The sequence below is a fragment of the Rhinolophus sinicus genome, linkage group LG03 (genome assembly GCF_036562045.2).
Source record: "Rhinolophus sinicus isolate RSC01 linkage group LG03, ASM3656204v1, whole genome shotgun sequence".
In the NCBI taxonomy this organism is placed as follows: Eukaryota; Metazoa; Chordata; class Mammalia; order Chiroptera; family Rhinolophidae; genus Rhinolophus; species Rhinolophus sinicus.
In genome coordinates, this window is record NC_133753.1 from 27,548,117 (window position 1) to 27,562,138 (window position 14,022).

A 14,022-nucleotide genomic window follows, 5' to 3' on the forward strand; every position below is an offset into this window, starting at 1 on the left:
TACATATAAGTAGTAATAGTTGTCAGATCAACACTGGAGTGTGAAATGATTTTTAAGGGGGACGGGCATGTCACTCACATCTGTAGAGTATTTATCAGGTTTCAAAGCCCCTGACACATTATCTCATGGAACCTCACTCAGTGCTGGTCCTCCCTGCTGGTGGGAGGGGCTCCCCTGAGACTCCAGCTCTCCTGTGTGGCCTTCCCTGCTTTGTAGAGGCTGCCTCTGGTTCCAAAACCAGGAGGCTGAAACCCACCAAGGCAGCATCCAGGAAGTACACAGAGCTCCACAGCTAACAAGCTTAAATGTCTGCCACAGGTCAGATTAATTGTGATTTAGCCATGAAGTTTAGAGGATGTCAGTTGCAAAGGGAAATCCAATTAATTGCAATAATGCCCAATGTCGCTTTGGGGTCTTCACGGGGCTATTGGGAGTGCTCACTGAGATCCAATCCTCTTACTCCCTGGGTGACTCAGGATTCGTGCGGAGCACGTGTGTACAATGCTAACCCTGTTTGGCAGGCCTCAGACGCAAGTCCGATCGATTTCTCATCCGCAACTCAACCCTTGTCCTCTCCCAAACAGCTCCACAGTGACAAATGCTAAAGGAGGGGGCCTCTGCACGGACATCCCCCACCACCAACAGCAATGCCAGGAACTTGGCTGCTTAAACAATAGATCTCTATGTGGTCGGGAGAGAAAGGGTGCCCTGTACCTGCTAAGCAGAACCACGCCCCCTCCCCCAGCCTCTGCAAAGGGGGGCCAGGGAGGAGGTCGGAATGAAGACGGGCCTCAAACCAGAAACACGCCTCCCCCACTCCACACTGGCAAAAGAAGGCTTCTGACCCAGGCCTCAGCTAGTGAACTCTTCTGCTCTGTAGGGCTGGGCGCTCAGATGTCCAGAGCTGATTCCCCTGAGCAAGGGAGAGGGAAGATTGCCCACCGCCAGCTCAGCTTTACACAAGCCCTTTGGCCAGCTGGTGTAGATATTTATGCCAGGGCTCTGGATCTAACTGGCTAAGAATTGAAACAAAAGCCAATAATCACTCCCCAAGGTGGTATTTTAGGTAGGGCCACATGCACATCTGGAAAGAGGGCAGAGGGAGCAGAAGGAGGCAAGAAAGGAGTCCCTACTTAGGGAATTTTTGTTGGTCTGACCTCAAGTGCAAAAAATTGGATTAATCATAAACTTTGGTTCATGATACACTCAACACTGGTCCATGCAGGGCTCGCTTTTATTTTTTATTTGATCAGCTATTAGATCTTTACTAATGAACAAATACCTTCAAACCCATCCTCCCCCACACACACACAAATAGAGTTAAAGTACTGACACTAACTTCCGCTAACCCCATGATTTCCCCCACCAATCTGTCCCCCTGCCTCACCCTAACTTCCCCCTGAATCCTGTGCGCATGGTACCTTGCTTTTCTTTTTGCAGTTTTATTGCTGCTATATGTATTCCTAAAAGTTTTTTTCTTTAACTTAACTATTCATTAAGTGTATAAAAACTGTCGTGCTGCATCTTTTGGTACATTTCTTTTACTTAATATCTTATTAACAAGATTTGTCCATATATTTACATGTGACTGTTGTTCATGTGTTTTGACTGCGTTTAATTCTCCACTGAGTGAGTACATCTCAGTTTTCATCTGCCCACAAACTGATGGGCATGTGGGCCTTTACCAGGCTCATGGTATTGTGATCATAGTTGCATATGTCTCATCTTGACATGAGCTGCTCTTGGGCATACATACCTAGAAGTGGAATCGCTGGGCCATAGAAAACTGAATGTTCAACTTTAGGAGATAATGAGACAATACCAAAATGTTTTCATTTGATTGAATGTCCTAGAATTTCTAAGATAATTATTTCCTCTTCCTGCCTTCCTCAGTTTTTGTTTCTTTAAATTTCACATGTCAGCTCTATCAAAATGATTAAACCAGGTTCTTAGCCAAACATCTGAGTAGCATCTCTGATAAATCCCCCATGTGGAAAAGAAGGCTTCTTTTCGGGCACACAGACAATAAGAAGGGCATCTATACAGACACAAGGACCCACCCTGGTCCAGACACTGAGGCAGGCCAGTCAAATGCAAGGTAACTGTCTAGAAGCTGCTTCACATTTGATAAATAGAAGGTAAAAAAAAAGAAAGAAAAAAAAAGGTTTAGGGGAGAGCTAAAAACCTGCTCCCCATCCAAGTTTGCTTGCTCACTCTCTCCTTCCCCAAACCTCCTATAACCACCATATATACTTATTTTTAAACAAAGAACAAAAGCCTAAAAATGAGTAAAAAAAAGTCATTTTGTAAGTCACCAATTTCAGATTTAAATGAGAGCAGGGTGTCCATCTTGGAAATCACTGTACAGTCCAATTCATTTCAATAAATATTTACAGAATGCTTTGCAGTGTGACCAATATAAATCTCTATTCTGCCCTCAAGCGTTTTCGAGCTTGTTCATTTAACAGAACAGGATCATGCACGAAGTGCCAAAGAGGCCAGTTAGTGCTAAGAAGATGAAGATGCTGGCCCGATTTCAAGATGCTCACTGTAGAACGATTAGCAAAAGTTAGAACACAAGTGAATCAGATACAGAAGTTGTGCAAAGGTGAGAGTGATCAATTCTAACCAATAGGGAGTTCTGCAGGAAAGTTCCTAGAGAGGGATGCTGGAGCTGGGTTTTGCAGGATGAACCAAGTAAGCAACAGGAGAGAGGACAAATGAAGTATAGGTCTGAAACAATTAAAAAATCAAATTTCTTACTCAGACTTCTTGACTTGCCCATTTCTCCTATTTACCAAATTTCTTAAACTCCTTCTGTCCTACAGTCCTGCTGAAGCACCAAAAAAGTGGTACTCATGGATCACTGTGAAACACACATTATCAGCACTTATTTGTTCATTCCACAAACAGCACCGAAGTCAATCCCCTGTGCTGAGCTCTGGGGATACACCAACGGATAAGATGGACACAGTTCCCACCCTCACCTAGCTCGCAGTCGTCAAGGGCAGACAGAGGATTAAACAAAGACAGGCAGTTGGCTTAGCTTGACCATCAGCCAGACTCCATCGGCCCAGGAGAGCCCCTCCCCCAACCCATCACACCCCTGAAACATTTTCAGTAAATTGTACAGGATTAAAGAAATGGCTGCCTCCTTGGTAATTAAAAGGATCCTGACCAGTGTCCCAGGTAGCCACGCAGCTGCTGAGAGCTGAGAGACTAAAAACTCAGGTGCTTCCTATATAATAGCCTCCAATCTGATACTTGATCGCTGCTGGTTTTCAGAGTCAAACAAATGTCAGGAATTTTATGAAGGCAGGAAGCAAATAAGGGGGCAAGGATTGGGGTCTAGGCCTCAGGGGAGCTCAATTAGTGAGCCAGATAAAGTTAAACTGAAAGGGCATGCTCTTGGTTTCCTAGAAAGCCAGCTGGAAAAGATGCCAATCCTTAAGCCTCTGTCACTCAAAAGATTAACAGAAGAGACCCAGGGGTGCCCAAGGGAATACTGCAACAAGCCAGATGTTTCTGCTCCTCCTACGACACTGCCACTCACCACCAGTGCCACACTTCAGAGGCCACCAAGAAGCCACAGAAGAGAACTGGAGTCTTTGGGGATAGGTAGGAACTCAAAGACCCTTTAGTGAGACAGACACCCCAAAATAGCATTAACTCTTTCTGACAAACTCGCCTATGCATCTGGGTTCTGTATTTTCTCATTGAGCCACCTCTTCCTTTAATAGCAAAGGCATCCCAAGGTGGATAAACATTCCCTACAGCTGCTTGGTGGTGTGGCAAACACACAACCTGTAAATCCATATAAACTGGGATTTGGCTCACGTAGCTGCATATGCACCATAAGTGTTTCAAGCAAGCTGTTTAGCCTCCCTGAATTTCACTTGCAAAATGTTCTTATAAGCATAAACAATCCTGGAAATGCCTAACCCACGTGTTCATAAATGGTAGCCTTACTGTTGCCTATAAATGCACTCAGGTAACCACAAGCTCAAGCTTTCTAAACACACACACACACACACACACACACACGAACGAGCGCGCGCGCGTGTGTGTGTGTGTGTGTGTGAGAGAGAGAGAGAGAGAGAGAGAACGCAGCTGGGGCACATAAAAAACCTATTTACATGTCCTGTTTATGTTCTATCACTTCTGTCAAATTAAAAAACTAAAGAAGCTGAAGGGAGACTTAACCAATGCCCCTATTTTCCCGCAAAGTCCCTAGATTTCCCTGAGAAGTTGCTTCCTCCAATTTCAGGAAAGGCAGGGAAGGAGAGCCATATGGCTTGAGACGCTAGACATGCCCAGCAGCAAACGAGACCCCCACCATTTGTCTCTGGGCCTCTCCTGTGGGCGGGCATCCAGATTTCAGTCGGGGGTGCTCTGTTCTGCGTCTCTGTCTTGACTGTTCCTAATTATTGGAGAGAACACCATGGCTCTCCTGACCTCAGAGTTTAAGAGCTGTGAGTCCTAATATCAAACCAAGCAGCTTCATTTAAAAGGCATCCTCATCTGCATCCATAAAAGTCACTCCCGGAGCCCCTACTTGCCCCAGCTTTGAGAATGCCTGCTGTCGAGGATTTATGACACGCCCTGGATCTAATCTGCCGCACTTTAACTGCTGCTGTTGCACATCTGGTCATAAAAGCAAGGGCCGGCCCAACACGGGGACAAACACTTTTCTTTCCTAAGTGGCTGCAAATCTGATCTCACAGTGATAGCTGGGCTCGGATGTAATCAGCCGGCATCTGGGCAGTCATTAAGGCTCGTCAAACTTTGCAAGGCTTTTGCTCCACACACGACAGCTATAAAGATGATTCTCATATAGCAAGCGCAATGAATAAAGAACCTGCAATCTGAACAGGTGGTAATGAGGCGAGGCCCAAGGATAGCCAGCAAAGCACACGTTGGTTAAGCAGCCAACTTTGTTTTTACAAAGATCCCACGTAGCTACTTCCATGGACTCTCACCATGCCTTCGGGTTGAGGCAAGCAGCTACCCTGAGAGGCGATCGCCCTGACATAAGCTAATTCTTGGCCAGAGATTGTCTGGATAAGTTCAGTCAAATGAACAACGAACGAGGTAGTTTAACAGAACATTTTTTTAAGGCAGTGGAATCCTTCATTAGATCAATTGTGGGGGTTAGGGGGAGCAATAATCTAGACCAGAAATGAACAAAATGCTGTTGGTTCCAGGAGAGTTTACAATGCCCTGGACAGCCTGTCCTGTGTACAGAATTGGCACGTTTCATATCGTTCAGAAACTCCAATCAGACCAAGGTTCAACAAATAGTCCAAGCTCCCAGCCCCGAACCCAGGGGAAGAGACCCTTGCACACTGCGCAGCTCCTCTCCACCACCTCTTCACAGCCCCCCACCTCTACCCCTCCTCCAGGACTGTGCGCAGCAGGAAAGAGCATTAAAATTATCTGCTGTGGGTTTTACGAGCAGCGATCGCTTTTTAAAACAACAACAACACAAGGTCCTTGTGTGGCTCTCGGGTAACCTAAAACTCTGGAGGCAGAGCTGCCCCCCCGCCGCCTGCCAAGAACGCCAGCGCTCCGGGAGCGGGTGCAGTGTGAGACCACAGGGCAGCCCTACTTGAGCGGAGAGCTAGCCTCTCTCGGACGCAGGAGGCACTTCTAAGGGTCTTCGAGCAAACTGCACTGGGAAAAGGCATTGGGAAAAAAACCACCAGTGACAGTTCGGGGGGATTAAAGCGTAGGCAGAGTCGGTGCTGCGAGAAAGGATTGGGGGTGGGGGAAAGACAATGGGTGAAATTTTTATTTCAGCAACAGGCGACTGGGTAGTAGGTGAAGAGGGGGGACAAAGTCTGACACCTCCCTTTCCCCTCCCCCCGCCCCCGAGGATGTGGGCGAGCGACCTCGGTCTTCCTCTGCAGGTGGGCACGCGGCTGGGGGCGCACTTACCCGGGGGCCCGTGGTGCGGTGGCCGCGAGCCGGGGACAGCTGCACCAACATGAGCAGCAAGTGGGGCGTGAGCAGGCGGGCGCAGCGCGCGGGCAGCATGGTGCCAGCGGGCTGCGGGCCGGGGTCGCGGGCTCCGCGGGGCGCACAGCTGCGCCTGCCTTGCTGCTTTCCTTCCCTCGGGGGCGCTGGCGGCGGCGGCGAGCAGCCGGCAGCGGAGGTGCGGCGCGGGCTGGAGGCTGCGGGCAGAGCGCACAGTCATGAACCGCGAAGGAGGGAGCTGAAGTGAGAGCGTGTGCTCCGCGCGCGGCACTCGCTGGGCTCGGCCGGGCCGCAGCGGCAGCAGGTTGGATGCCAGAGCCCGGGCCATGGGAATTCCCGTTATAAATCCCCGGGAGGGGCGGGGCGGAGCCCGGCGGCCCTGATTGACGGGCCGAGAGGCCCGTAGCAGCCGCCTCTCTGGCAGGTGAAAGCCAATGGGAGAAAGGAAAGAGGGGCGGCTCGCGGTCAACCCCACTGAGGAGCTACACACGGTTGCTCCGCAGCAGTGGACTCCACGAGAGACTGGGGTCAAGAGGAACTTTCTGTCTGAGGAAGCCTAGGAGAGCTCCATCAGCCTTAACCTACCAGAATAACAACCCGGCTAATAACAATGCCTTAAGCATGTATAGGTTTCATTTCAAGTACATGAGTTTTGTCGCAACAGCCCAATGAAATAAGCAGGGAAAATACTCCTAGCCCCATTTTTAAGATGAGGGTCCTAGGTCTCAGAGGCGCTAAGAAATCCACTTCCCACTGCATCAACACCAAGAACTGGGAAGTCGTCAGATGACCTGCACCTTGCAGGCTGTGATCAGCGTTGAGGGTGGGGAGCTTCTGTCAAAGAAGCTTCCAGAGGGTGACACCCCAAGTCCCACAGCGGTTGCCCCAGGAGAAGTGTCGGGGAAACAAAGTGAAGCACTGCTAGGCATCTGCCTGCTGGGAGGCGGGGGAGAGGGGTGCCTGTGGGTGAGCGGTAATGCCCACTGTGGCCTGTAGTGAACCTGGAATTGGAACCCAGGCTTCTGGCTCCCTGCCTTGAACTATAGGGCCAAGGGGCAGCCTGTGTGTGGCCTAGGAGCCCTGGGGAAGGGGATCAGAGGGACCCTGGTCTTCTAGTGGGGGAGAGGGAGGAGAAAGCATCCATGGGAGGGAAAGTTATGGGAGCAAAGACCCCAGAGATGTGTCAGAGGAGGAAGGGGAAACCTCTCCTGTATGCCTGACCCACTTGTAGATGACAGCACAGCAAAGGGTCCAGTCAGGTGTTGGAGGGCTCTGCCCAGGGTGGTCCCCAGAGGGCCATCTTGTAAATGATCACAGCCACATCACACCAGCTCCACAACCAGAACAAGGTGGTCCACTACATTCATCCAAGAGAACCATGGTTTGTCTTCTTATGTGGAGTACAATCCTTAGAGTTTACTTACATTAACGTGGACCACTCACTTCAGGAGGAAGAATTCTTTTCTCCAGCCAGATTGGAAGCAACATGGCACTTACCTCCTGCTCCCTGTCTGGACCTGAGAGGTCCTGACAAAGGTTAGCACTGCTCCCTTAAGACTCCTCTCTGGGTTGTATGAACAAGCTTCCCACCCAACTCCTGCATTCAGTTTTGCCCACTCCCCTTACCTTCCCCATCCAGCCTCTACCCTGCAGTCAGTCATTCTTCCAAAGAGCAAATATGAATCTACCATCCCCTGTTTAAAATGCTTCAACTCTCCCCAGTGCCCTCAGATTAAAAAGCCCAGACTGGATCCTGGAACACGAACAAATTACTTGTGGTTCTCCAAACAAAAATGAAGACCACCTCTAGGAGAAGTGCCTAGCTTCCTCTGCTGGGAAATAGTGCAGTGGTCAGAGCAGCTCTCTGGAGCCAGACAGGATGGGGTCAAATCCTGGGTCTGCCACCTAGTGGTATAACCTTGCAAAAGTCACTTTGCTTGTGTGGGGTCCAGTTTTCCCCTCTGTAAAATGGGGATAAAAATACCATCCACTTCATGAGTTGTTGTTGGTACTAAAAGAGGTGGAGTATATAAAGCCCTTAGAATGGTTACATTAGAAATATTACCATCTGGCATACAAAGAGGGCAGGACAAATGCCTCATCTCACTTCATCCTCGGAATGATCCTGTGGAGTAGATAGATCCAACTTCACTGAAAGGTAAATGGATACTCCACGAGATTGTGACTTGCCTGGCCTCATTTGGCTGGTAAATGACATCCAAGATTCAAGCCCAGGTTTTCAGAGTCTAATTCTGCCTCTGTCATGTGATGACTGCTATGTTTCATCTCAAACGCCATAGGGTTAGACATTCCCTATGTGCTCATAGGGAATTTCTTCAGTGGCTTGCAAAGGAAACGAGACTTCTGACTTCACTGAACTTCAGGGGAAGAGCGTGGAAACAGCAAGGGTCAGCCCTTCCTGAAAACAGCCCTTGTGATCTGGCATCCTGGGGATTTGCCCAGCTGGACTTGTGACACTTGTCCAGTAATACTGTGCCTCATGCAGCACTTACATCAATTCCCATGTGCCCACCTAAGTGCTTACCCACCAAAGGCTCGGCAGGATGGAAATGTTACCATCAGGCTCAGCAGCCTGACACTGAGTGGTACCACCTGGTCACATGCACCCCATCAAGCTGGTCAACTTCTTTCTGTTGCTGGAATTATTGAGAAATCTGTTGAAGTAAGTAAATATGCTTGAGATGGCCCCCAAGTATCTGGCAGCATCAAATGCCCAGGGAAAAGGCATTGCAGTAGTCCTTTCCATCCATAACACCACATGCTGCTTTCCAGCCAGAAAGCTTATTTCCAAGTGTTCGTTGGTCCAAAAGTCTACATTATTCTGGATTTCAACCATGTAGTTTAGTTTAAAATATGAGCAACTGCTTTCCAGTTACTTTGCTCAGCAAGTATTTTCTTTCCCTCTGGTTGGCATGTGGGGCCTGTCGTAACCATGACCATCATTCAAATGATGCATTTTCTTCTCCCAACTCCTCCCAAGTCCTGAAAAGGTTAGAAATTCCAGAGAACTATTAGTCCCAAACAGTGTCTCTTTGCCAGGCTCAATCTTCAGATCCAAGCAAAGAATGAAATTGACAAGTTCCTTCTTTCCCTGGAGACCAGGCTTATCATCCAAAAATAAATCTAGCTATCCTGGCATCTGGTCTGTCCAGTTTCAGCCATACGCCTGGTCCTGAGAGACTTCTATTTGCAAGGGGATATTTCAGTGGAAGAAATATAATACTTCATATCCCATATTGAGGCCTGAAAGCCTCAAATATTTAGTACTAGCTAGGAACGCCTGTTTCAAATATATTTGTATTTCTATACAATCCAGAGGAGGCTTGCCTTGTCTCATATTCAAAATGGAACCTTTCCACTCATTTTAACAAGCACTTTGAAGCATTTCCTTCTGTGCCCAGCACAATGATCGTTATTATGAGAAATCTTTGGATGCACACCCTGCCCTCTGAGAGGTTAAAATCTAATTTAAGACACAGAGCTGACAGCTACCTGGAGACCATATTTAAGAGCAGTCTGCAATGTGCATTTGGGACTCAGAAAGCAGGGACCCACTTATAGACCTAATGGGCATAGAAGGTCTCATGAAGAAGGTACACCTTAAGTGGAGTTTTGGAGAAAAGTGCTTCTATAATATAAATATACCTTGATTTATGTTTGGTTCACTTGTGACAAGGTAGCAACAGAAAAAGATGAGTTGTGTCTGAGGTCCAGGACTCATTTCAAATATACTACTGAGCTAGGAAGCCTGGGTTCTGTTTCTGGATTTATGACTAACTAGCGGTAACATTTAGCATTGGGCTGACGTAGGTATTAATAGTCCCATTATGCAGATGAGATTGATCTACAGAAGTTAACCTTACTAAGGTCAGTCCCGAAATTTTAAATATAGACAACAATTCACAAGTAAATAAATACATAAATAAATAAGGTGATGGATGTGTTAATTAACTCAATGTTGGAATCTTTTCACAATGTATACATGTCAAATCATCATGTTGTACACTTTAAATATCTCGCAGTGTTATGTTAATTACACCTCAATAAAACTGAAAAAAATACATATATCAAAAATAATTAGGGTGACTTCAACAATTTAAAAGCTTATTTCTTCTCTCTTTTGTACATGAATTCCATTCAAATTTTAGGGTAGATCCCTCTAACCCATATTCCTTCTAAACTCTCTCTAACACAGATTCCTTCTAATGTCACTCTGGCATTCTTAATAAGCAGCTTCTACCTCGTGTTCCAAGATGGCTGCTCATGCTCTAGCCATTACATCTGTTTCCCAGTCAACAGGGGCTGGGGGGAGTAAGAAAAGAAGAACATGCCTCTTTCTTTAAGGACATTTCCCAGAAGTCACATTTCATTTTATCCATTGGCTAGAATGTAGTCATATGACCACATCTAGTATAAAGAAGCTAAAAAACAGGTAGTTGTAGCTCAAGGTGGCAAAAGGTGTCCAACTGAAAAATCAGGGTTTATGTTATAAGGAAGCATATAATACTCGGGGACAACTAGCAGTAGGGGCTATCATCATTATGATACTGCAAGTTGACAAACGAAAGAACCATGGACAATGCAGTGGAGTCCAGAGTGTTCAATTGTGGCTTCCCTCTAGCTCTGCATGTCCAGCTCCCTCAGACTCAAAAGTATCAATGGCCATAGCTTTAAATACACTGAATAACCTGAGTGTGAATGTTGAAAATAAAATCAAGATAAAGGTCTAAATTAATCAAGTCTGTGAGGATGTCTTCTATGGTCCCCTCAACTCCCCAGTGCAGCTCATCAGAATGAGATTGTTAACAAACATGACGGTTAGCAATGACCACAAGCACATGCTTACCAGTTACATTGCAGACCTTTTCCAAGTGTTGTTTACAGGAAAAGGAAGCACCAAGTTTCAAGTTTTGAAACTGTTTTTGAATTTGTCTGAAAATCCAGCCATAATAGAAGGACTACTTGGTGACCGAGTGGATTCATCATTCCTGGCCCTTTTTGATGGCCATGTGGCAAAAGAGATTCTGCTTCGAGTTCTTATTTCTCTATTTCAAAATATAAATAACTGCCTCAAAAACGAAGGCCATTTAGCTACTCAGTCTACTTTCACTAAAGGTTCACTGTTTTTCCTGTTAGAGGGGAAAGACTGTGCCCAGAAAATGAGAGCTTCAGTTAATCACTATGATGTGGAAGTGAGGGAAAAGGTAACAATAATACCCAAATTCTAACTGGTTGGTCATATTTTTCCAAAAAGTAATGCAGTCTGGAAGTAATGCACAGAAACTTATTTTTCATCTTCCTTACAAAGGGATTCTTTCAGCTGCAGGATTTAAACAGTAAATATCATGTTTCATCATTTACACAGCTATAACTTGCCATGGTCTTCTGGTTTATTTTGGACCATTTTATTGATACCAAATGAATATAACAGCTTGTTCTGAAATATTTATTTCTTTTTACTATTTGCTGAGATACTTCGATTAGTTCTCTATATGAAGTGACAGTGACTTTATTATACATAAGCTACCTTTCTAGTGTTTGCTGTGATTTGAGAGCAATCGTTAATTAATTAGTTGTTTCAGAACTGCCATAGGAATAACTCCTAGCAATGAGATCCTGTGCTCTCAGGTCCACCTGCCAGCCTAGACATACTACTTTCAAAATCTATTCTAATCATTGGAATCTAGTGTAGTCAATGAAAATTGTAAACTTTTAGGACAGACATTTCCTAGTACTCACACACTCCCATTCAATGTGCCAGTATGTAAAGATGCTGGGTATAAAATACAGAGATCTATCAAAATGTCCATCTATAGGCAATTGGTTAAATCAATTATCTAGTCTTAAAAAAATGAAGCAGTTCTGAATGTGCTAATGTGGAAAGACAACCAAGAAATATGGATGTATTTTTTAAATGAAAAATATTTATGCTTTTTTATGTAGTTTTTAAATGAAAAATATTTATAAACAGAACACTTTTAAAATGATACCCATACTTCTGGGAGTGGGACTGGGTAGTGAGAAAATGATTTTTCTATGTATACCTTCTTCTATTGTTTCAAGTTTTTACTATGGCATAAATTTTATAATAATTAATATATATATATATACATATTATATATATAAATGGCTTTAGGGCCCAACACTCACTTTTTTTTTTTGAGATATAATTGACATATAAGATTGTGTTAGCCCAAGGTGTACACATAATGCTTTAATATATGTATATATTGAGAAATAATCACCACAATAAGTCTAGTTAACATCTGTCACTTCACATAGTTATATATTTTTCCCTTATGATGAGAACTTTTAAGATCTACTCTCTTAGCACCATCAAATATGCAATGCAGTACGAGTATTATTAACTATAGTCACCATACAGTACATTAGGATTTATTCATTTTATAACTGGAAGTTTGTACCTTTTGACCATCTTCACCCATTTCACCCACCCCCACCCTCCACCTCTGGCAACCACCAATCTGTTCTCTGTATCTATGAGCTCTGTTTTTTTTTTGTTGTTGTTGTTGTTTTTTGTTTTGTTTTTAGATTCTACATATCAGTGAGATCATACTATATTTGTCTTTCTCTGTCTGATTTATTTCACTTAACATAATGCACTCAAGGTCCATCCATGTTGTTGCAAATGGCAAGATTTCCTTTTTTTTTTTTTTAAGATTTTATTAGGGGAATGGGAACAGGACTGTATTGGGGAACAGTGTGTACTTCCAAGACTTTTTTCCAAGTCAAGTTGTTGTCCTTTCAATCTTAGTTGTGGAGGACGCAGCTCAGCTCCACGTCCAGTTGCCATTGCTAGTTGCAGGGGGCACAGCCCACCATCCCTTGCGGGACTCGAGGAATTGAACTGGCAACCTTGTGGTTAACAGCCCACTGGCCCATGTGGGAATCGAACCGGCAGCCTTCGGAGTTAGGAGCATGGTGCTCTAACCGCCTGAGCCACCAGGCCAGCCCTCCTTATTCTTTATGGCTAAATAATATTTTGTTGTACATGTACCACATTTTCTTTATCCATTCATCTATCAATGGACACTTAGGTAATTTCCATATCTCTGCTACTGTAAATAATGCTGCAATAAACATGGGTGCAGATAGCTTTTCAAGTTAGTGTTTTCATTTTCTTCAGATAAATAACCAGAAGCGGAATTACTGGATCACATGGTAGTTCTATTTTTACCCAGACTCTTGATGCCACAAAATTTTATTTCTGGTATTTCCCTCTCTTAGGCACCTTCAAGTGGGAGGAATATACTGTGATGAAATGCAAGCCATTTGGTGCCAGGGGATGAGAAAGGAACCCCCTAAAGAGACCAGGTCAATTATGATCACCAGAAATAGTGCACACCTTCGTGAAAATATTCTTGGCAATCTTCTATATTCACCTGTTTCTCTTTCCCTCTCTCTTCCACCTACAGGGGAATCTCTTTTCACATGGTTACTTTTCTGTGACCCGTTCTTAAAATTAATAAAAATAATAGTAATAGTAACTAGGAGAGCTTAGCAAATGCCAAGCACACAGATGCGGCATTTACTCTACGAAGTAGGTGCCATTATTTTCCCTTTTTTACTAAGGAAGAAACTGAGACTTTGGGAGGTTACATAACTCACATACCAGTAACAAGTAGCAGACTCAGAACTTGAACCCAGTTTACACTACTAACAGCTGAACTTCTTGCTAAACACTTCCATTACATGATCGCATATCCTCAGGCCCAGCCTATAAGGTCAGTATTATTAGTCCTATTATGCAGATAAAAAACTGAGGCTTAACCATAAAGGTTAACCTTATCAAGGGTTGTCTTGATATTTTGCATGCACATCAAAAGTTTTGGCATCCTCTTAAATCTATTAGTTTTAAGAGTCAGAAGCACATGCTATATTTGCATGTGCAATTTTGTGTATTACTGAAAGTTAACTCCTATTTCCAGGTGTATGAATTTTCCCCACTCACCTCCTTTATCTTTCATTTGCCTGCTTTATTGGTCTCTATTATTTACGCTAGAG

General features: G+C 44.7%; 1 protein-coding gene and 1 pseudogene across 7 annotated transcripts in view; one reads left to right on the plus strand and one right to left on the minus strand.

The window, feature by feature from the left end:
- SMOC1 (SPARC related modular calcium binding 1) overlaps window positions 1-6,331 on the minus strand; it is a 140,575-nt gene extending 134,244 nt beyond the window's left edge. For 3 of the 7 annotated variants that reach the window (XM_074327294.1, XM_074327293.1, XM_074327292.1), the window contains exon 1: window positions 5,938-6,310. In XM_074327294.1, the coding sequence (XP_074183395.1) occupies window positions 5,938-6,036 (99 nt within the window). In that variant the 5' untranslated portion in view covers window positions 6,037-6,310. Of the gene's footprint in view, window positions 1-5,937 lie in introns of all 7 variants that reach the window. The other 4 variants (XM_074327295.1, XM_074327291.1, XM_019733473.2 and 1 more) reach the window with 3 other exon arrangements.
- A 4,324-nt stretch (window positions 6,332-10,655) lies between these two features.
- Window positions 10,656-11,225, plus strand: LOC109448218 (armadillo repeat-containing protein 10; annotated as a pseudogene).
- The last annotated feature ends 2,797 nt before the right edge of the window (window positions 11,226-14,022 follow it).